This window comes from Hemicordylus capensis, chromosome 2, assembly GCF_027244095.1.
Source record: "Hemicordylus capensis ecotype Gifberg chromosome 2, rHemCap1.1.pri, whole genome shotgun sequence".
NCBI classification, from domain to species: domain Eukaryota; kingdom Metazoa; phylum Chordata; class Lepidosauria; order Squamata; family Cordylidae; genus Hemicordylus; species Hemicordylus capensis.
Genome location: NC_069658.1, coordinates 169,749,440 through 169,770,526, shown reverse-complemented (window position 1 = coordinate 169,770,526; position 21,087 = coordinate 169,749,440). Strand labels below are relative to the sequence as shown.

At 44.4% G+C, this 21,087-nt stretch overlaps 1 protein-coding gene across 2 annotated transcripts in view; it reads right to left on the bottom strand.

Annotated features, from left to right (window-relative positions):
• STXBP5L (syntaxin binding protein 5L) overlaps nt 1-19,138 on the bottom strand; it is a 182,396-nt gene extending 163,258 nt beyond the window's left edge. For both annotated transcript variants that reach the window (XM_053302765.1, XM_053302766.1), the window contains exon 1: nt 17,284-19,138. In XM_053302765.1, the coding sequence (XP_053158740.1) occupies nt 17,284-17,484 (201 nt within the window). In that variant the 5' untranslated portion in view covers nt 17,485-19,138. The remainder of the gene's footprint in view (nt 1-17,283) is intronic.
• Between the last annotated feature and the right edge of the window lie 1,949 nt (nt 19,139-21,087).

The following is a 21,087-nucleotide window of genomic DNA, read 5'->3' as shown; positions in this document are numbered from 1 at the left end:
GGTGAATTTTTGAAGTATAGGGTTTTTCCCATAGGGAATAATGGAATAATGGAGGTTTCAACAAAAGTATAGCTTCATGTTTGGGGGGAAGGGGTGGCCCAGAGCAGAGTAGGGTGGGTGGTAGTGCCCAGTGGGGGCAAAGAAACTGCCAGAGTTATTTCAACGGATTGGGCAGAGGGCTGATTTTTAAAGATTTAATGGAGTTTACACATCTTTCAAGTGCTTCCCCATAGGGAATGATGGAGGTTTCAGCAGCCCCATAACTGCACTTGTGGGGCACCGGGGTTGGTGCAAGTGGTGGTGTAGAGCACATAGGGTGCCAACCACCCCCATGGGTTGCTAACCCATGGGGTACTGGGTTCTGTTGTTTCTGAGATGTTTTGAGTGTAGATTCAGATTCTCTGGTAGCATGTGAGAGTGGATTCATGGCTTCTCATTGAAAATCTCATATGCTACCAGAGAACCTACACTCAGAACATCTCAGAAACAACAGACCCCAGCACCCCATGGGTTAGCAACCCATGGGGGTGGTTGGCACCCTATGTGCACTACACCACCACTCGCTCCCAGCCACCCCAGTGCCCCCCAGGTGGAGTTATGGGTCTACTGAAACCTCCATTATTCCCTAAGGGGGGGAACTGTAAAGAAGCATAAACTCCAACAATTTCTAAGAAATCAACCCTTTGCCCTATTCCTTTGGAATCTGGGTTGTGGCAGGCACCCCTTGGGGCACTGCCACCCAACCCACTGTTTTGCCGCTCAGGTACCCTTTCTGCCCCGAATATGCCCCAAAGACATGTCAACTTCAGAAATTCTTTAAAAATCAGCCCTTTTCCCAATTCCTTTGAAATCTGGGTGGCAGCAGGCACCCATTGGGGCACTACCACCTGAACCACTCTTCTGCTCCCAAAGCCCCCTTTCTGCCCCAAATCCACCCCCAATAACATCAACAACACACATCACACATCAACAACAGCAGAGCTTTGGGGGAAATCAGGCAGATTTCCAAAGGTCATGCACATCCACATCCCCCCCGCCCAAAATGCAATTGATCTACACACAACAGTGTGAAACAACAGCAATGAAATGCACACTCCCCCACTGGCCAGTGAGGGTAAATTCACACTGCCCCACTAGCCAATGAGGGTAAAAATTACCCTTACATTTGCTTAAAAGGAATAAGGAGGCAGTTACCAGCAGATCAGCCCATGCTTTTGGTAGCCAATCTGCGGGCTGGAAGGGCTGGAAGGGCTGGAAGGGCTGGAAATTCAAACAAATGTCAAAATTCAAAATGGAGACTGAAGGAGAAAGACTTTTTGCAATTGAAAAATGGAGTTCCAGAACAACCGAAACAACAAAACGTTTTGTATCCGAAAAAGAGACATTTTGTTTTGGCTGCAAAATTTTCTGTTTTGAGCATCGGGTGTTTTGTTTTGGCTACAAAACAGCCAAAATGGCCTGTTTTGTGCACAAAACATTTTGTATCCAGAACGAAACGCACATCCCTAATGGCTATCCTTGCTGTTAGGTAAGGGTGTTGCTGTGGCAGCTGTTGCAATACTAGGAAGTAAGAAGTCATAGAGTCTATTCACATGCACATGCAAAACTGGGCTAAGGGAGTAGGGATGTGCACGCAACCAGTGTGGGGGAGTTCCTTTAAGGGGCAGGGGAGGTGCTGCCTACCTGCCAGCACCAGCCCCATCACTTTCCCCCCACCAGTGCTCTCACAAAAGGCGGGTGTGCAGGACTGTAGCATGCCTCCCTGCAGCCCCAGTCAGCATCGGCACGGAACTGTCCAAGGTGCATGCGTGTGCAATCCGTCTGCCCAGGAAAGACGGCATGAGCGTCTGCAGGGAGGTAAGCTCTTTAGGGCTTCCTCTCCGCAAACCCTGCAGCCTTTTGTCACTTCTCATGAGAAAATGCTCATAATGTGTGTGAAAGAGTAACTTGGGCCAAAGATGTTACTACACTGTGGCTAACAGTGGATTCTAGGTCAGTGATTCTTTTTTGGCCATTTTTAGACTTTTTTGGGAGGGACAGATTCCCCTTTACTGGGTGATTCTACAGTGTTTTTGGAGGCAGGGTTGCAAAATGCATTGCTATTTGCAATGTAAAACTTGTGTACACTCTGTGAGTGTGGCTTGTTTTGGCCATAAGGGACAATGGGGAAACTCGAAACACCCCATTGTTCCCCACTGGGGTAGCTCCCTAGCCCATTGGTAGGGACACCAATGTGGGTTGTGTAGTAGGGCATGATGCGTGCTATCTACCACCAAACATACAAAAGAAATGGGCAAGCAGGCAATTTTAAACAAATGTTTAACCTTTCCCCCAAACCCCCATAGGATATGGGGATTTTGTGAAAAGGTTAAAAATGTTTTGTGCCTGCCCATTTCTTTTGTGGATTGGGTGGTAGGTAGCATCCATCATGCCCTACCACCCAGAGCTACCCATGAGGAACAATGGGGTATGTCAAATTTCCCCATTGTTCCCTATCTCCGAAACACTCAAAATGTTTCTAGTTTGTTTCATCAAAACAGCCAGGGTTGGCTGCTATTTCAACAAAACGTTTTGGCCATCTGCATTTCATTTCGAGCTCAAATCAGAACACAAAATCCATTTTGTGCACATCCATGGAGGTCTTAGCACAAAAGGAGAGAACATTCCAAAGGAATTGGCAACAGCAGCTTTGGGGTTAGGAGAAGTAGTGTTGCCTAAGCCCTCGAGCAACATCACTGCAACAATACTAAGTTAAATTGATGGACAGGAAAAAAATTAGGTTTGTGCATTTCGATTTGGGTACAAAACGTTTTGTGCCCGAAAACGGCAATTTCGGAGGTTCTGTAACCAAAACAAAATCAAGAATTAAAAAACAGAGATTTTTGTTTCCAAATCGAAATGACTGTGTTTTGGACAGAATGCTTTGTTCTTTGGAAAAGCATTGCAATTGAAATTGACTTCTCTGACTCTCTCCACTCCAGCTGAGGCACTGAGTGATTAGCAGAAGATAAGAAACGCAAAAAGCTTTTGAGTTTGAATGGTTTAGTTAAGTATGTGTTGTATTCAGTGTGATTGAAATGCAAACTGACCTTGCAAAGGGATTTGGAAGATACATGGTTTTGCACTTGTGACACTCTCAAAGAACTCCAAAAGGTTCATGAGGCAAGATATTATCTTTGCAGAAGCCATGCTGGTTCTCTCCCAGCAGGGACTGTTCTTCTATGTGCGTTACAATTTTATCCTTGAGGATGCTTTCCATCAATTTGCCTGGAACAGACGTTAAGCTAACCGGCCTGTAATTTTCCGGATCACCCCTGGATCCCTTTTTGTAAATCAGGGTTACATTTGCTACTTTCCAGTTCTCCGGTACAGAGCCTGATTGCAGGGATAAGTTATATATTTTAGCAAGGAGGTCGGCAATTTCATATTTGAGTTCTTTGAGGACTCTTGGATGGATGCCGTCTGGCAAGGGTGATTTGCTAGCTTTCCGTTTTTTTCAGACAGTTTAGAACGTCATCTTTTGTCGCTTCTATCTGACTCAGTTCTTTAGCCTCCATCCCCAAAAAGCCTAGTTCAAGAACAGGTATATGCTCAGTATCCTCTGCTGTGAAGACGGACACAAAGAACTTACTTACTTACTTATTTACATTACATTTTATATCCCGCTCTGCCTCCAAGTTGCCCAGAGCGCTGTACTACATACTTAGGTTTCTCCTCACAACAACCCTGTGAAGTAGGTTAGGCTGAGAGAGAAGTGACTGGCCCAGAGTCACCCAGCAAGTCTCATGGCTGAATGGGGATTTGATCTCGGGTCTCCCCGGTCCTAGTCCAGCATCTAACCACTACTGGCTCATTTAGCTTCTCTGCAACCTCCATATCCTCCTTAATAATCCCTTTCTTTAATAATTCCTCATTATCTAATGGCCCAACCGCCTCCCTGACAGGTTTCCTGATTCTGATGTATTTAAATAAGTTTTTGTTATTCCCCTTAATGCTTTTACCTAAATGTTCCTCAAACTCTCATTTTGCCTCTCTTATTGTCACCTTGCATCCCCGCCCCGCCCCCCCCCCCCCCCCGCCCCCAAGTTTGTGTTCCTTTCTGTTCTCTTCATTTTGACAGGCATTCCAATTCTGGAAGGAAATCTTCTTCCCTTTTAAGGCTTCCTTGACTTGTTAGCCATGCTGGCATCTTCCTGGACTTAGTGGTACCTTTCCTCCTTTTGGGTATACAATCTAACTGGGCTTCTAATGTTGTGGCTTTGAGTAAACTCCATGCATTCTGGAGCAAAATGACTCTCCTGATTTTCCCTTTCAGCTTTCTTTTCACCATACTTCTCATTCTGGAGAAGTTTCCTCTTCTGAAATTCAAAATGTCTGTGTTAGACTTCCTTGGTGATTCTCTCCCCACATGTATGCTATGTCCGCACTATGCTCACTGTTCACTAAGGGTCATCAACACTGACATCAAACACCAGGTCCTCTGTGCCACACAGGATTAAGTCCATGGTCGCCTTCTCTCTGGTTGGTCCCATGACCAACTGTTCTAGGGCACAGTCATTTAGCATATCTAGAAATTTGACCACTTTGTCATTACCTGACTGTGAATTTACCCAGTCTGTGTGTGGGTAATTGAAGTCATCCATTATTACTGCTCTGCCTCTCCTTGAAGCCTCCCTGATATCCTCCTGCAACTCCCAGTCACTGTCCGCATTTTGATCCGGAGGGCGATAGCATGTCCTCACTAGCACATTTCCTTTCAGGCCTTGTATTGTCACCCACAGGGTATTGTCACCCACAGGGTCCTCCTAGGTTTTCTACTTTGTTAGATTCTATCCCTTCATTAACATACAGTGCTACTCCACCTCCAAGGTGCCCCTCCCTGTCCTTTCTATAGAGTTTACATCCAGGGATAACAGTGTCCCAGGGGTTCTCACTGTTCCACCATGTTTCTGTTATGCTCACTATATCTATTTCTGTGTTAGCAACCAAGCACTCCAGCTCACCCATCTTGGCTCGTGAGGCTTCTGGCATTGGCATATAAGCACCTATGTGCTGAATCTCTTCCCTGATGTCTGCTACCTTTCTTTTGACTCTGACAAGCTGGCACAGCCTTCTGTCTGCTCTTTATCTGGTTCTGCTCTGTCCCTTTCTTTTATCTGAATCCTCTGCACCCTCGCACTTTAAAGGATGGCATTTGCAGAACCAGATACTGTCCAGCTCCTGTCGGCTATTCCCCAGGCATCATTTTAAAAGCTGCTCTGCAACCTTTTTGATTTTAAGCACCAGCAGTCTAGTTCCATCTTGGTTCGTGCAGCCCATCCCTTTTGTACAAGCCTTGCTTGCCCCAAAACGTATCCCAGTGCCTAACAAATCTAAACCCCTCCTCCCAGCACCAACGTCTCATCCATGCATTGAAACCCCTCAGCTCCGCCTGTCTCACTGTACCTGCACATGGAACAGATAGCATTTCTGAGAATACTACCTTGAGGGAACTGGACTTCAAAACGCTACCTATCAGCCTAAATTCCCAACTACACTTCCCCACATTGTTGGTGCCGACATGAACCACAACAGTTGTCACCTCCCCAGCACTGCCTAACAGCCTATCTAGACACTGCATGATGTCCGCAACCTTCGTACCAGGCAGGCAAGTCACCGTGCGGTCAACATGTGGATCACAAACCCATCTCTCTATACCTCTAATGATTGAAGCACCCACTACAAGAATGCCCCCACCTCCTTCTCTTCCATGGAAGGGGTCCCTTCTAAAGGAGCATTTCCCTCTTCCTCAGACCGATGTCCTCCTTCCCAAAGACCTTAATTCTCCCCGCAGGCAGAGGAGCTATCTGCCTTGGAGTGGGATGCCTCTACCACGTCCCTGAAGGTCTCGTTCGCAGGCCTCTCTGTCTCTCTGAGCTTCTCCAGATCCTCCACCTTGGTCTCGAGGGAACAAAACTTGTTCCCTGAAAGCTCCTTGCACCAAGCACACACCCATGACTTCTGCCCATGGAGCAAATAGTCATATATGCGACACTCTGTGCAATACACTAGGGTGCCCCCTCTCCTGCTGGCTTTCTAGCTTCATACTGGTTTTGCTGGCTGTTTACACTATTTAGAGATAGTTTATTTGAAGGATAGGTCTCAGCAGTAATGGTCAGCTATTTAACTGTCCAAACAGCCTTTCTCAAGAATATTAGGGAGGGATTTGTACTTACCTTCTCTTCTCCACTGGGCTACTTTTGATCACAGGGGATTGTTCCAGGCTCCCCCACACACTTCCCGCTAAACTCCTACAAAACTCCAACATCTTGTTTGCTATCCCAGTTGGCTATGCACTATGCTCTCGGGCCTACACCTCTTGAGTAGAAAGTAGGCTTCCAACTGAGACACAGGATGTGACTCAAAGGAATGTGGGGTCTCCCCCAGCCCTAGCTGACTCCACCCCCTCTAGACAGGGACAAACTAAAACACAGGAGTTTGCAAGCCCTGGCAAATGCTAGCCCTGGCAAATAACACACAAAGACTATGCTAGCCCTAGCAAGAGACTAGGACTTATCCCTTAAAGATAAACCAGCCCCTCAAGATCTCCCCTCTTCCTGTTAGTTTAAAGGGGGGAAAGCTAGATGGTGTTGATTAGAGAAGCTTGCTCACCTCTTGAAGCTGCTCCTTCTCTTCCCAGAGTAGGCTTCAATCTATTCTTCCCAAGACCTCTAACCATCCTAACTGTAAGGGCTGTGAAACAGTCTGACTTGCACAGTAGTGAGTGTCATGGTCCAGACAAGAAGTGGCAGTCTGAAATCAGATCCCAAGGGGGAATGGGCAGGCAAACCTCAAGCATCAGTTACTGGCCTCTGACCCAGGTGGTGGAGATGAATCTGTCGTAAATCTGTTAGCTCAGCTAACCCAACAGGATTTACAACCCCTTCAGCTCTCCCCCTGTGAGTTAAACAGAAAGTAGCAGCGAAGCTACTCGAAACGAAAGACTCACAAAGAAAAATAGTAGTAAACGAATAAAGTCCTCTGAATTGAACTAGGTACCCCACTCTACGATAACTGAGTAATAACTGAAAAGAAAACAACAGAGCAAGGAATGAATAAAACAAAGGACAACAGAGCAAGGAATTAACAGAATAAGAAACAACAGAGCAGGAAAGAACAGAACAAGGGCAAACTGGAACTTGAAAGGTTGAGGAACAGCCACTTTCTGTAAATTGCACAGCCCCAATCTTGCCCCACAACAACTCATGCTCTAGATATTAAATCTCCATAGTGTGGAATCCACAAGAAGTAATGGTGGAGTGGGGTGGTCTGTTTTCTGTACAGCATCCATTTCATCGCCCAGATTCAATTGCTGCAAATTCACCTCTCATTGTGGCATCTCAAAATTTGCTTGTTTGAAATGGCTAGTTGCCTTGTACTTCCAGTTGCCATTCCTCCATACTGATGACACTTTGATAAAAGTCTATTACCAAGAAGCTGGCTGTAGCATGTGCTAAGGGCCCCACATTTTCGAGGGCCCCACACGCCCAGCTTCCAACTGCCCCATTCTGCTCTCTACTTGATGCCGCAGCGCGGCTTCTCTCCTCGTTGTTGTTGCCCAGCCATTTCTCTACCGAGTTGGCGGCTGCCGCCCGATTCCAATAGGCTGCTGCCTCCTTGCCCAGTTGCCCTTCGCCCACGTGCTTCTCGTGGGGGCTGATGATAGGTGTGGGCAGCCTGCACGCGTACACACTTCCTCCTCATGCCTGCGGCATGCAACCTTATCACACCAAGCGACGCACACATCGCTTGCAATCGCACGTAATAGCCGATCCCTCCGGCGCTTCTCTCTCTTACGTGTGGTCTCACCACCCCACCTGACCCCTCTTTCTACCCACTCCTCTCGTTGGGCTGACTGGCTGCTGCTTTATGCTCAGAGAGGAGCATGTCTACCCGCCACCACCCACCGCCATTCCCGCAGGGTGATGCAGTGCTGACTACTACCCCCCCACACACACACACACACAAAAGAATCCGAAGAGCCTGAGCCAGGAATGCCGGGCCCGGCAGGCACAAGGTTAAAAAAAAATATTCTTTTTTCTTGAAAACAATATGCCCTCACCTAGAGGGCTGAGAACCTGCTGTGATTACTCAACTGTGAAGGCACTGTGTGCACAGAGCAACTTTCCAGCAGGCTGCAGAGGTAACTATTTGGTTGTTGGGGTTTATGGCTATAACAAGGAATGAATCTGAAAAAAGCAAGGAGAGAAACAGGTCCCAGTTGATCCATGATGTGAGAAATAAAATACATTTGAAATTGATACCTACATGTAAGTAATAGTATTACTGAAGCGACAGACATTTGTCACAAGTAAATAATTTATGTTTTAATATTTATGTGCATTTTTTAAATTTAGGGCCCCGTTATAACATATGCTACAGGCCCTGCACTAGCTTAATCCGGCCCTGGAGGCTGCCTGTGTGATAGACGATGCGTCAAATAAACACATGATGTTAACTGCATTTTTACACTTCCATGTGTAGATATTTCTAATACAGCAGTCATAGGGAGTCCAAATTCAGATTAGGACTGCATCATTGGAGGAGCAAGTTGACTCTATTCCCCCGTACCACAATCCCAACAAAAATCATCCTCTGAACTGCTATTGTAATTGGTGCTAATGGTAACTTCTCTTTTGCAGTTTTTGGGGTGGAGGTGGTCAGAACCAGTCCTGGTTCTTTGATACTTTTTAGCTGATGCAACCTGAGCACGTGGACAAGATTCCTACAACTTGCCTCTTGACCCTTGCCCATCCTGATTTATTAAATCATCTAGGACATGACATTGCTGTCCGATGTAATGTCATCGCTGTGAGAAGATGATTCTAGAAACTCTTATAGAGAGACCATTAAGACTGAAAAAAACATAATTTGACCTATCTGGCCTGAATAATTATTGTCCTGGTCTGTTTCTAATTTACATTTTCTGGACAAGGTGCTTGAGTGCATGGTGACAAACCAGCTGTAGTTTTTCTTAAATAAAACTTAGATACTTTGCAATCTGGCTTCTGACCTGGTTTTGGAACTGAAGCTGCCTTGGTCATCCCAGTGGATGCCTTACCATGGGAGATCAACAGGGGAGTGCGACCATGATTATTTTTCTGGATCTCTTAGTGGCTTTCTATACCATTATTCTTGGTATACCTCTGGACTAGCAGTTTTCAAAACCACTGATCCTGGTCTGGATTCTGGAATGACTAGCTGGGGTGGAGCTGGGAGGCACTCTTTTGTAGTAGCTTCCATCCTTCTTAGAAGGTAGGTCTCCAAAAGTGATTCTTGCGGGATTCCTGCTTCATCCTGTGGCTGTGGTGGCCCATCCAGGTGAGGGCAGGCAGGCAGGCAGGCTTGTTTCCACTCTTCTCACCCCACCCTGGCTGCCTTGCTCTCCCTCATTTTGCCCCCACCACCACCACATTAATCCCAGTCATGCAGCTGGTCAATTGTCAGGTATGGGAATCCAGTGATTGACCAGCTCACATACTTGGGGTTAATGCAGTAGCAGGTTAAGGAAAGGGAGAGTGAAGCAGGGCTAATGGAACTCAGAGGTGGGGGGAGGGTCTGAGCTAAAAGAGCAGCAAACCTATCAGCTTGAAAAATACTTCATCAAGACAGTCACAACCCCTCCTGCTCAAAAGAAAATGCTGAAACTTGGTTACTTCCTCACCAGTCAGGTAACCTGTTTCTGAAGGATGAGTTTGGCACAGTTCATCTCTTGGTGTTATGAAGTACTGCCCTTCCATGTGCTAATGGGCAGGTTTTGAGGGAATTTGCGGGAATTTCCACAGAACTCACCAGCTCTGGAGTTTCAGACAACAAAATAGAAGAAACATACCATAGCCCACGCTATAGCAATTACACAAAGCTGAAGAGCCCCGCTTCTTAACATTAACTCTTGAAGCTTCAGGGCTGGATGAAAAGGAAGTGGTACTGAACACCAGTGCCTGCCCCCAAACCCAGAAAACGGGGGGGGGTGACCCTAGTTATAGCAAGGACTCTTGTCTCCATTGCAAACTTTTGTTTTTTCACTCTGCTCAGACATAGATCCAAGTAACACATGGAGGGTATTCTCTCAACCTCCCAAGAGCAGGCTAAGGGAGCCCAGCCCGCTTTTGGGAGGTTGTGTGCTGCAACAGGGGCTGCACAGCTCCCGGTAGCAAATCTCCCAAAGTACCCCTCCCCTTAAACTAGGTTAGCAGAGCAAGCACTCCGCTAAGCCCATTTCGGCGCTTGTGAGTTGCCACTGCACGGCTCTGCGCCGCCTCACAAAGATACCCCCAACCGGAGGCTCCAACAAGCCTCCCGGCTTCAGGGGTCTCCCCAGAATGTCTCGTGCACTTGCACAGGGCATTCTGGGATTTTCAGGGCCAGGCAGCCCCTGAACCCCGCTGCCCCTACCGGCTTTGTGACAGAGCCAATAGTCATGTGGGCAGCCGATCCAGCAACCCAGGCTGAGCTCCCTGCTTGTCTGTGCTGTCCCACACTGCTCATGTGGAGAGCTTCATGGAACCTGGGCTATATGGCAACATTTTGTCATGAGTCCATACTTGTTAAATAGACTTTGCTCTCACAATCAAGGCGATCATGGTTAAAGAGTTACCAAGATTGCTTAGCCCCATGGAGCTGGTTGTGAGAATGCAAATTTCCCAGGTTAAAACATTCCTGGTTACCAATCAATCAATCAATGATTGATTGATTGATTGATTGATTGGTTACCTATCCTAGTTAAATGTGGGGCTCAGTAATCTTGGTTAACTAACCAGGATCACAGTGAATGTGAGAATGCAGCTGAACCATTTCCTAAATTAGTAAAAATCAAGTCATATACCCTCCTAGATTGTAAATGTTCTATTGAGTTGTAAATTAACAAGTTTTAATGCTCAGTTTTACTCTGAGATATAAATTAATATTTTTTAGGGATCAGACTTGCACCATTGTTTAAGAAATATGTGAAAAGGTATCAGTGGGAAACTTGATTTAAACAGTGAGATAAAAACCAGGTTTTCCTCATGGTGGCTGCACAACTTCTACCCTCCAGCTGTTGTTGGTCTACAACTCCCATTATCTCTCACAATGGGCCACTTTGGCTGGGGATGATAGGAGTTGTAGTCCAAATACAGTTAGAGGACCAAAGTTATGCAGCCCTAATTTAAATCAATCCTATCCACCTTCGTGCAATATGACTGCAAAGAAGTAAATCTGGTTCTTTCCTACGCTTGACAAGGCACTTGTCTAATGCCCTTGTGCAAGAAGACATTGCCCAAGATGGTGAGGTAAATTTTTGTGTGGGCTGTACTATTTCCAGTTGCATGCGAGGGTCCACATGACTGAATACTCTTCTATTATGATGATATCTATTATTTTCTATTTGCAGGGAGATTTTTGAATGGCAGGACATGAAGTCACATGATTCCCCAACTGCAGTTTGAAGTAATAGGAGTCCAGACCCAGCTTTGCCACAGGCAGCTGCAAACTTCATTGGAGTACCAATGCTGGGGGAGAGAGTTTTTAACTGCTCCTTCCATTTTCTCAGATTGCCCCTCAGGATTCTGTTTCCCCTGTGTGTGGGGAGAGTGGAATACTAGGTTGTTTGGAGGTGGTGCTGGTTCAGGAACTGGTGAACAGGGAAGGGGTTAAAAACCTCCTACCACAGCTGGCAGCCCCTTGTGGCTGCATTTCATTAAAAATAAAGCAGAACAAATTGCAAATCTCCTGAGTAACATGCCATTTGGTCCTGAGAACTATCTATCACAAAGACAGACATTTATGTGGAAATACATTTGTTGGATTCTTATTGGAATGCCACTGCCAAGAAATTAAAAGTCTCCTAAATATATTTTGTAATAACAGCAACATTGTAATAGTGGACTAAAATCACACAGGTAGCTCATTGTAACTCTTTTTTAGGTTCCTTAATTTTTCAGTTTCATGCAGCAAGCATAAAACTTCCTCCAAGCTCCCTTCCTTTTGGAGGCCCTGTAAGCTGGGCAGGAATAGACAGATAGATAGATATAGATCTATAGATAGAGAGAGAGCCTAATATTTTGAATACTTTTTAAACAATAAATGATGACAAGGATGATTACTGAGGCTCCCCACTCAGCCATGAAACTCTGGGCCAGTCACTTATCTCCCAGCTTGGCCTATTTCACAAGGTTGTTGTGAGGATATATATAACCACTGCTCTGGGCTCCACAGGAACATAGGAAGCTGCCAGATACTGAATCAGACCATTGGTCTATCTAGCTCAGTATTGTCTACACAGACTGGCAGTGGCTTCTCCAAGGTTGCAGGCAGGAATCTCTCTCAGCCCTATCTTGGAGAAGCCAGGGAAGGAACTTGGAACTTTCTGCTCTTCCCAGAGTGGCCCCATCCTCTGAGGAGGATATCTTACAGTGTTCACATGTGGTCTCCCATTCAATGCAACCAGGGCAGATCCTGCTTAGCTAAGGGGACAAGTCATGCTTGCTACCACAAGACCAGCTCTCCCTCTCCTTGGAGGAAGAGCGGATGTAAATGTAAAAATAAATAAAAATAAATATTATACTTTTCACAAGGATGCCACTAAAAACAATGTCATCACCACCTGAGCTGTAACTTTTAAAATGTGACATGGGGATTGTCACTCTTAATTATCTAGTTCAGAATACTAATTTGGCACATTCATAATGTTCTCCTGAACTGGGTCAATTCCCCCACTCAATGATTCTTGTCTGGCTTGGTCTGAAATATGAGCCAGAGAAGAACTGGAGGAGAATCAGTTTGTCCTCCCTCCCACTCTCGCCCATTAACTGGCAACTGCTGCACTCGTGGCAGTAACAGTAGGGAGGAAGCGAGGAGCCCCCAATGCAAATTACTTATCACTCCCCTCCACATGAAGTTGTTGTTAGCCGAGGAGGAGAAAATATACAGATACTATGAGTACTTATATGTTTTTCTCCTTCTGTAATAAACAATTGCTTCAGGGGTATGATTTGCATGCACATGGGCAGAATTATGATGATGATGATGATGATCATCATCATCATCATCATCATATATTCGATTTCTATACCGCCCTTCCAAAAATGGCTCAGGGCGGTTTACAAAGTAAATAAATAAGATGGATCCCTGTCCCCAAAGGGCTCACAATCTAAAATCAGTTGTCCCTTTGCCTAATCGTAATTAGGCAAGTTGTCTGGGGGCCCCACTGCCTGGAGGGGACCCCCAGAGACACCTCACATGACTCCCCATTGCCCACTGCCCAGCCCCAAGGCCCCACAGCCACTTGCCCTGTTCACCCTCTCTCCTGCTTGTCCTCCTGGCCGGCAATCTAAGCAGCTGGCAAGCTACTAGGAGCTCTTTCTCTCCCTGGCTCTCAGCAGATTGGCGGGTGGGCGGGGCTTCCAGAGAGGCCTCCATGTAGGCCTCGCTGAAGCCTGAACTCGAGTACGCCGGCAGGCCCCAAGGCAAGCAAGCAAGGAAGGAGGCAGGCAGAGTGGCCACCATAGTTTGCAGCAGACCATCTGCCTAGGCCAGCCAGCCCAGCCTTTGCCAGGTAGAATGTGAATTCCTTTTTGTGGTTACCCCCCCCACGATATTTAGCAATCTGCTTGCCATAGGGCTTTGATGGGGGGGTGGAGACTGAGAAGTCTCTGAATATTTAATTTAAAATAGATTGGAAAATTTGCTAGCTTTGTAACTATCTAAAAAGTCCTATAAGTGGCTTGTTTCATGGCAGAAAATTACAAAAACTTCTGGAACAAATATATTATATTATATTTATTATATTATATTATATTATATTATATTATATTATATTCATTCATTCATTCATAAATGCACTTATGTTCAAGTTGTTCTGCAACCCAGAAGGTCTGAGTGAGAACTGTGAAGCATGTGTTGTGCTTTTATTTTATTTTTCTTGTGTGTGAACTGCTCCCCAATAACTCGCAGGGACTTCAGGGTAAATCTGACCAACATGTGAATGTAGCACCTCCATTCCAGAGGAGATGTGTGTTAAAGGGCTTTAAAAGCCTCATGTGAAAATCCTCCTGGATTCAAACTTTACTGAATTTGTTCAGAATTCTGAGAAAACATACATAGGCTCACACTGCATGGTTGAAAGTCTCCTTTGCTAATCTGCAGTGAGGGGCCCATTTTAATAATTAGTGTTTCTAGTGTGTTCTAGACATTAAAAGTAGCACAAATATATAGTATTCAATGTATATCACTATATATTGTGCAGTGTGTGTATATTCGGTTAAATGTATTTCCAGGAAGCATACTTATTTTGAAATATCAGACTTAAATCCTTGGGAGCCTGGGGTGTGTGGAGGCCCTGGATGTGTGTGTGGGGGGGGTGGAGGGGGGCATTTTAAGATCTCATCTCTGGGCCCACTCCAACCTTGCTACACCCCTGGATTTGCATCAAGGCTGCAGTCCTGATCCAGATATCTCTCTCGCACAGTCATGCACACAGGCACATAAACACTCTGGTTGGTTTCAGGGAAATTAAGACATTGGGAGATCTGATCAAGAATTTCTCATATCACATGTTGATTGGCCAGGCAATATGGAGAAATCGAATGCATTGATCTTGTGAGCTGGGACCCCCAAATGGTTCATGCCCCATCTTAATATGGATTAACAACTTACACCTCTAACACCTTCTTTTGGTTTTAAAAACATGGTGAGAGGCAGAAATAAAAACTGAGACAAAAGAGAGCCCAGATGCACACGGGACAGTTCCTTTACCTGTTATATAGAAAAAAGAACATTTGGTGCGTGCAGCTTTCTTCACCCCTTCACTGCAAGCTTCACCTGCCAAAATTCCCTTTTCACTACAATATTAAAAATACAAGAGCCCTTCCCTCCTTTGCATTTGGACACTCTAAGGAGAACAAGAGAAAACAGGCATATAAGAAAAATTAAATGTGGATTGGAAACTTTACACCGAGTCTCTCAGATCACTTGCTTAGGAAATATGGCTGTTGACAGCATACCTCCTAGTAAATATGTGTTCATCTAAATTATCACTGTCTTTAGAAAAGAGGTTTATTTCTCTCTCCACAGTTATAGCACATGGAGTCAGATGCAGTGTCAGCTTTTTTTTCTAAATATATATTTTATTTATAGAATTATTTTAATAATATGGATTTGCAATGTTAATTTAATGTGTGTTGAAACAACAACTAGATAGATGAATAAGGTCAAAAAAACTTATTTGGTAGATGGTAATTAGCCAAATGTCAGGATTTCATAGGAATTTTAAGTATAAGGGTGGTAGTATTTGTACATCTGCAAGTTTTTAAAAATATGCCACAAGGATCTCACAGTTCACTTCTTAACAGAATGATCTAGAGACACAGGGAAATTGGTGTAAACCACTAGTTTACATCAATAGGTTTAACCAAAATCACCCATCAGCAATTCCTATATGTGCAAAAACTTTGGGCAGTGCACTTTTTAATGGGACCCTGCCCCTCCAAGTGGGAATCCACCAATGTACATTGTCTAGCCTCCACTGGTTCTGTAGATTAGTAAACAATGTGGGATGAAGTACACGGCAAAAATGTCTCAGATCTCTTACATAAGAGACCACATAAATGTGTGCCTTTAGAGAGCTGCTTAATCTTAAACACCATTCAGAATCAGAACAGTGACCAGATTTTGTCTGACACGTAGTAAACATAACCTATACTGGCAATGTCATAGTTTACTGATTTCTTCAGTTTCTTTCACAAATTAGAGCACACCCAAAGTGAAAAAATTACTGGGTTTGCCTAAATTATGTTGCTGTAGAAATATCAAAATAAGTCAACTTCTACCATGGTACAATCAAACTGATTGATTTAACATTGCTGCTGCTGTCTTTATTTAGAAAGCTGCAGCAATGTTAGAACTTAGAAGAAGATCTATTTATCAAAAAAGGCCAGTCAGTAATCACCATTTATGCAACGCTTAATACAAAGATTTCTGAAACAACAAATGAAGAAAGAGGTGCTTTTCTGCTGTGCATGAGACTAATGGATATTCTGGATACTGAATATAAAAAAACATGATGCATTGGGTACTTGGCCTTTACCCCTTTTCCAACATTCATATTACTGCAATATTTATGCATAGCATCCATTTTTGCATGCTTAAACTTCATACTCATTTATATGTTTTTGTTACTGTGGGGAGAACCACAGTAAAGTAATACAATCCTAAATGGGAGGAAAGACAACATAAGTTTTCATATATTTTAATTACTATCCTCATAAATAAATAAAATTGTGTGTGTGTGTGTTTGTGTTTTCTGTGAGATTTAAGAGCCAAAGTCATTTTTTTCTATCTTGGATTATGTGAGAAACACTTAATGTTAAATATGTGAAAAACAATTTATTTGGGATAGTTTAGTTGTGAATGGGACACTAGTAAAAGTTAACAGAAAACAGTGAACATCTTGCTTCCCTTCACTGAACAACAAAAAATCTTGAATGCTTAACATAAGAAAACATGTTCTTTTTTCCATTATACAATAAAAATCCCACAGAATTTAAATTCAGTATCAGCAAATGAAAAATGAATCCCAAATATTTTTCATCAAGAGAGCTGCTTTAAACATGCAGCTTATTATTGTATGATTATTCATGAGAGCTGAGCTTCTAGAATTGATTTCATTATGCAAAAATGTAAGCAACTGTTATGAAAAAATGAGTGAAACCATAAAATTAAACATATATTTAACATCCCAATAATATTCCTATTAAATTATCAGTCCTGTATGCAAGACAACTGAAATGTGAAGTCTTCCAGTTGACTCTTCCAGAGCTTTTAACTAGGCCACAGTTTAATATATTGCATTTGGAATGATCATTATTTTCAGAGAACATAATGCAATCAGTTTTTAAAGAACTGAATTGACCGACAAAATATGAATATTTGGGACCAAAATTCAAATCCTAAACATGTTGTTTACTTTCAAATAAATGTGCTAACAATTGCAGCTTAATATCTCATTCATACAAACATCGTAAATATTTTGAGTATTCTCTGTTATCCATGGCTGTCACAGCAGGATCAGATTCTTGGTATTGAAATTTGGCTTTTCATAACTGTGCTCATGGAAGAACAGAAATTCTTTGTCTCCAATTTCTAATATAATATCAGCTAGCAAGTGAAAGATATTCTAGAAATTCACCATATTGACTTAGTTTTTTATGTTAACCTCATGTAGTACTCTAGTGTGAAAGAAACAAAGAAAGAAAATCCTACTCTTACCTTGCATAACTGAAAATAGTCTGAAGTGAGAATCTCGTGGATTTCCTCCCTGGGAGTCCCTGCAGTCCCTCCTGAATGTACAGAAGCACCTCCAGTCCCACTGCTACCGCCACTCCCACCGCCAAAACTGGAACCACTGCTGCTTCCACCAGGGGACGAAGTTAAACCATCCAAAACTTTGTGAAAGTTAAATTTCTTCATTTTGAAGAAAAGATGTTAAGAAGGATTTTGCAGGGACAAAAAATTGCTTGCCCTTAACAGGCTCACATTTAGCAAAATAATAACAGTAACAACAATAATAAAGAACTGCTCAAATTTTTGAGTGAGTGATGCAGCAATACAGTCTTTTGCATTAACTAGAATCTCAGTTTGACCGAAGTATATGAAGACTTCATTTTATCAAAATACAGAAGGCAGGCTGGAAAAGGATCCTTTAAAAGGAGTGAAACTCCACAGTCAGCAAACTCAAGAACTGGAATTCAGAAAGCAATCAACTGTAGCAACTGCAGGATGTCATTCTTGAATAATCCATAAAAAATATTAGTAATCAGAATCCAAGCCAAGGTTCAAACTGGCCTAAATATATTTGCCTATGAACTAATTATCATGCTGACTAACTTTCATCACTTTTAGCTGAAAAAATATTCACATATTGAAGTGACTGGCCTTACAGAACTCCCGAGCTACTGCCCAGAGCAGGCAATGTTATTTTAGCCAATATAATTATTTCGAGAAGCAATTCTCCTCTTCCTGCCTCTACCACTGTCGCACTTGCTTGCCTGCCATCTACAGGAACTGCAGATGCTCCTTGATCTTCCCTGCCACCTTTTCCTTTGAGAATCGTCAGGGTGAGTAATCAACTGTTCCTCAACCGAGTGCTCTTCGTACACCCATCGAGCCCTCACGGTGATGGACGAACCGCATCCTCTCTGGCAGGCCTGGCGTATCTGGCTGCGCTTCACACAGCTAAGCCGCCCCTCTCCCCGTCCTGCAGATCTGGACCCCCCACCCACCACGTTCAGCGGCAAGGTTGCTGGAGTGAGCGCCGCGCTCCCGGGCTAAACCACCGTTGGTTAATCATGAAGGAACCTCCCATAGTCTCACATGGACTCTGATCGAAGCAAAGCCAAAAGGTCTCTCGAATCTAATCGGCCTGTTTGACCCCTGGCTCTCGGTCCCGACTAAGCAACCACAGGCCGAGTGGGGGATCCCCTTGTTGGCGAGGAACTTGTTGGCCCAAGGCGAGCACAAGGCTGACTGTCCATCCGTCGCCTAGAGGCACGAGGGGGGCCTCTTCGGTCTGGACGCCGCGATGACCCGAAGCTCGAACCACCCAGGAGTCCAGCAGCAGCAGCAGCAACCACAACAACCACCGCGCGTGGGAAACAACGCCCCGACCAGCTGTTCCCCACTGGGCGACGACGCCTGGGAGGCCGGCCGCCTGTCACCACCACCTCAGGAAGCGCTGCTGCCAAGAACGCCCCGGGCGGGGGCGGGGGAGGGGGCGCAAGGCTGGGGCCAGGACAGCTGCAATGGAGGGCAGCAGGCGCCCCCAGCGGAGGGCGGCTGGGAGGGCCACAAGCCTCCTCGTGCCGCGCCGCGCTCTTCTTGCCCCGACTTCTTCTGCAGTCCCGGGCGGCTTCTGTGCAGCCGCCGCCGTCCAAGGTGCTGAAACCAGAAGCGGCGGCGGCGATCTTAGCAGCAGCAGCACCAGGAGCTCCTCCCCCTGACCCACCCGCGGCGCGCGCCAGGGCCAGAGAGGCTAGTCCGGCACCTGGTAGGAACAGAGAGGTGAATGACAGGGCTAGTCGCCAATACGACCGGCAGCTGAGGTAAAAGCGAAGAGGTGTCAGGCTTGGGAGAAACCGGGGAGAACCAAAAAGCCCAATGAGAGGGGGAAGTCACCAACCCAGAGGCTGCTCCGATAGGTCCGAAAACACGACTGTCAACTTTAAGGAAGCCAGTTACATAACGAGGGCCAAAAGCGGAGCTCCGAATTGGATGCAGGTCCCCAGCCAATAAGGAATCTGGAAAGGGGGCAAAACGCTGCAGCGGAGGGCGGAGGAGCTTCTTGACGCGTCTTCCTCGGCTATAGCTCAAGAAAATGGCTGAAAAGAAGAGCTGGCAATTTTTATTCTATTTTTTAATTTACAATTTTATAACGGGTTTAGAAAAATATTTTTACAGAATGCTTTTACAATTAAAAATGATCCTACATAATGTCAAGATATTCAGTATCAAGAACCTCCCAAATACTCTTCCTATCCAACCACAACATGAGAAATTTAGAGTCAGACAAATAAACATGATACAAAGATCTGTTTTTAATAAATATGCAATTATGTCTTAAATAAAAAGTACATTAATGAAAGGCACACATTTAGATTTTAAAAAACAACATTAAGCTATATACAAACGCGCGCACACAAATCCTTTTCAAAATAATTCAGAAATTGACACCAAATCCGAAATACACTTCTATTTGTCAACATGTTGAAGATGCTGTATGTTGAATGTTCATTATGCATGTGTCTGTATGTGCACGTATATGTCAGGTACATTTGTTCAGTCATTTTGGAAGGTCAATTTTTATTTGGAACGTCAAATATACATTTGATACTAAATACAATTGTAGTTGTAATACCTTATTATTTGATATAGAATTGTCACAAACCATGCTTTTTGCCTTTCATGGCCACTTGGGGCCTCATTGTTTACATCCCCCCTCCCCCCTTCACTATAACCAGTTTAGGATAACATTTTCATGCATTTAATAAAGTGCATGATGAAGTGATGAAGTTCAATAGACCTCGAAAGCTTATGCTACAATAAATCACAGGTGCCACAAGATTCTTTATTCTTTTTGCTAGAGTAGTCAATGAACCATTCAACACATCTCAAGGTAGTGGGGCAAAGTGGAGTTCCCTATAAGGGAGGAGAGTTAATTGTGCATTGAAAGGATCAGGGAAAATTAATCTGTAAATAAGTTATTCATCCTGATACTGGCACATTTACTTCCCTGTCCTGTGTTCAGAGACCCTGAATTGCCTGGGAGATTTAGGGATCCCAGAATATCTCAGCCACAGTTCAAGTGAGGGATAAGCTGAAGTGAGGTTGGGTGGGGGTTATGAACTACAGCTGTCACAGGAGAGACTGTTTTGGGAATCTCAGTTTGGGGTGCCGTTATTACCTTTGTAACAAGCTAAGACTTTTCCTTCCATCTCTCTTCCTTGTTGCCACAGATTAACCCATGTCTTCTCTATCTTCAAGGAGAGTGTACCAATAGGTTTATGAGGAAGTGGCTTGATCCCTCTGCTTCAGCTATTGATAGGTGATGAAATGTGGGTGGAAAGGGGGAAAAGAATGAGAGGGAGAAAGATGCATTCCCTATGTTTATGCATGTTAAAATATGTGAAGCACAAGTTTCCATAAGTTCCATTCTGCTGCTCATTCGTCCATTTGGGGATATTAATCAGTGTGGGGAGGTCCCAGCTTAGAAAACTATAATGTAGAGGCCAGCTAAATAAGGTGGCCTGGGGATATCCAATATTAAGTTGTATTTTTCTGCATTTCTGCTTTAAAAATCTTCTTGAATGGACATACATGCCAGAAACAGAGGTTGTGTTTTGCTGGACACTGCCAGGATACTTGATCTGGAATTAGGGGCAAGACTGTTTCAGCCAAAATTCATTGTGCACTTCCACTTAATTAGCAGCCTCTTCCTGAGGGCCATGCTGCAATTGTGCAAAGAATGAAGGAGTGAGGTGCAAAGAATGAAGGAGTGCCTCTTTGTTCAGTTAGGAG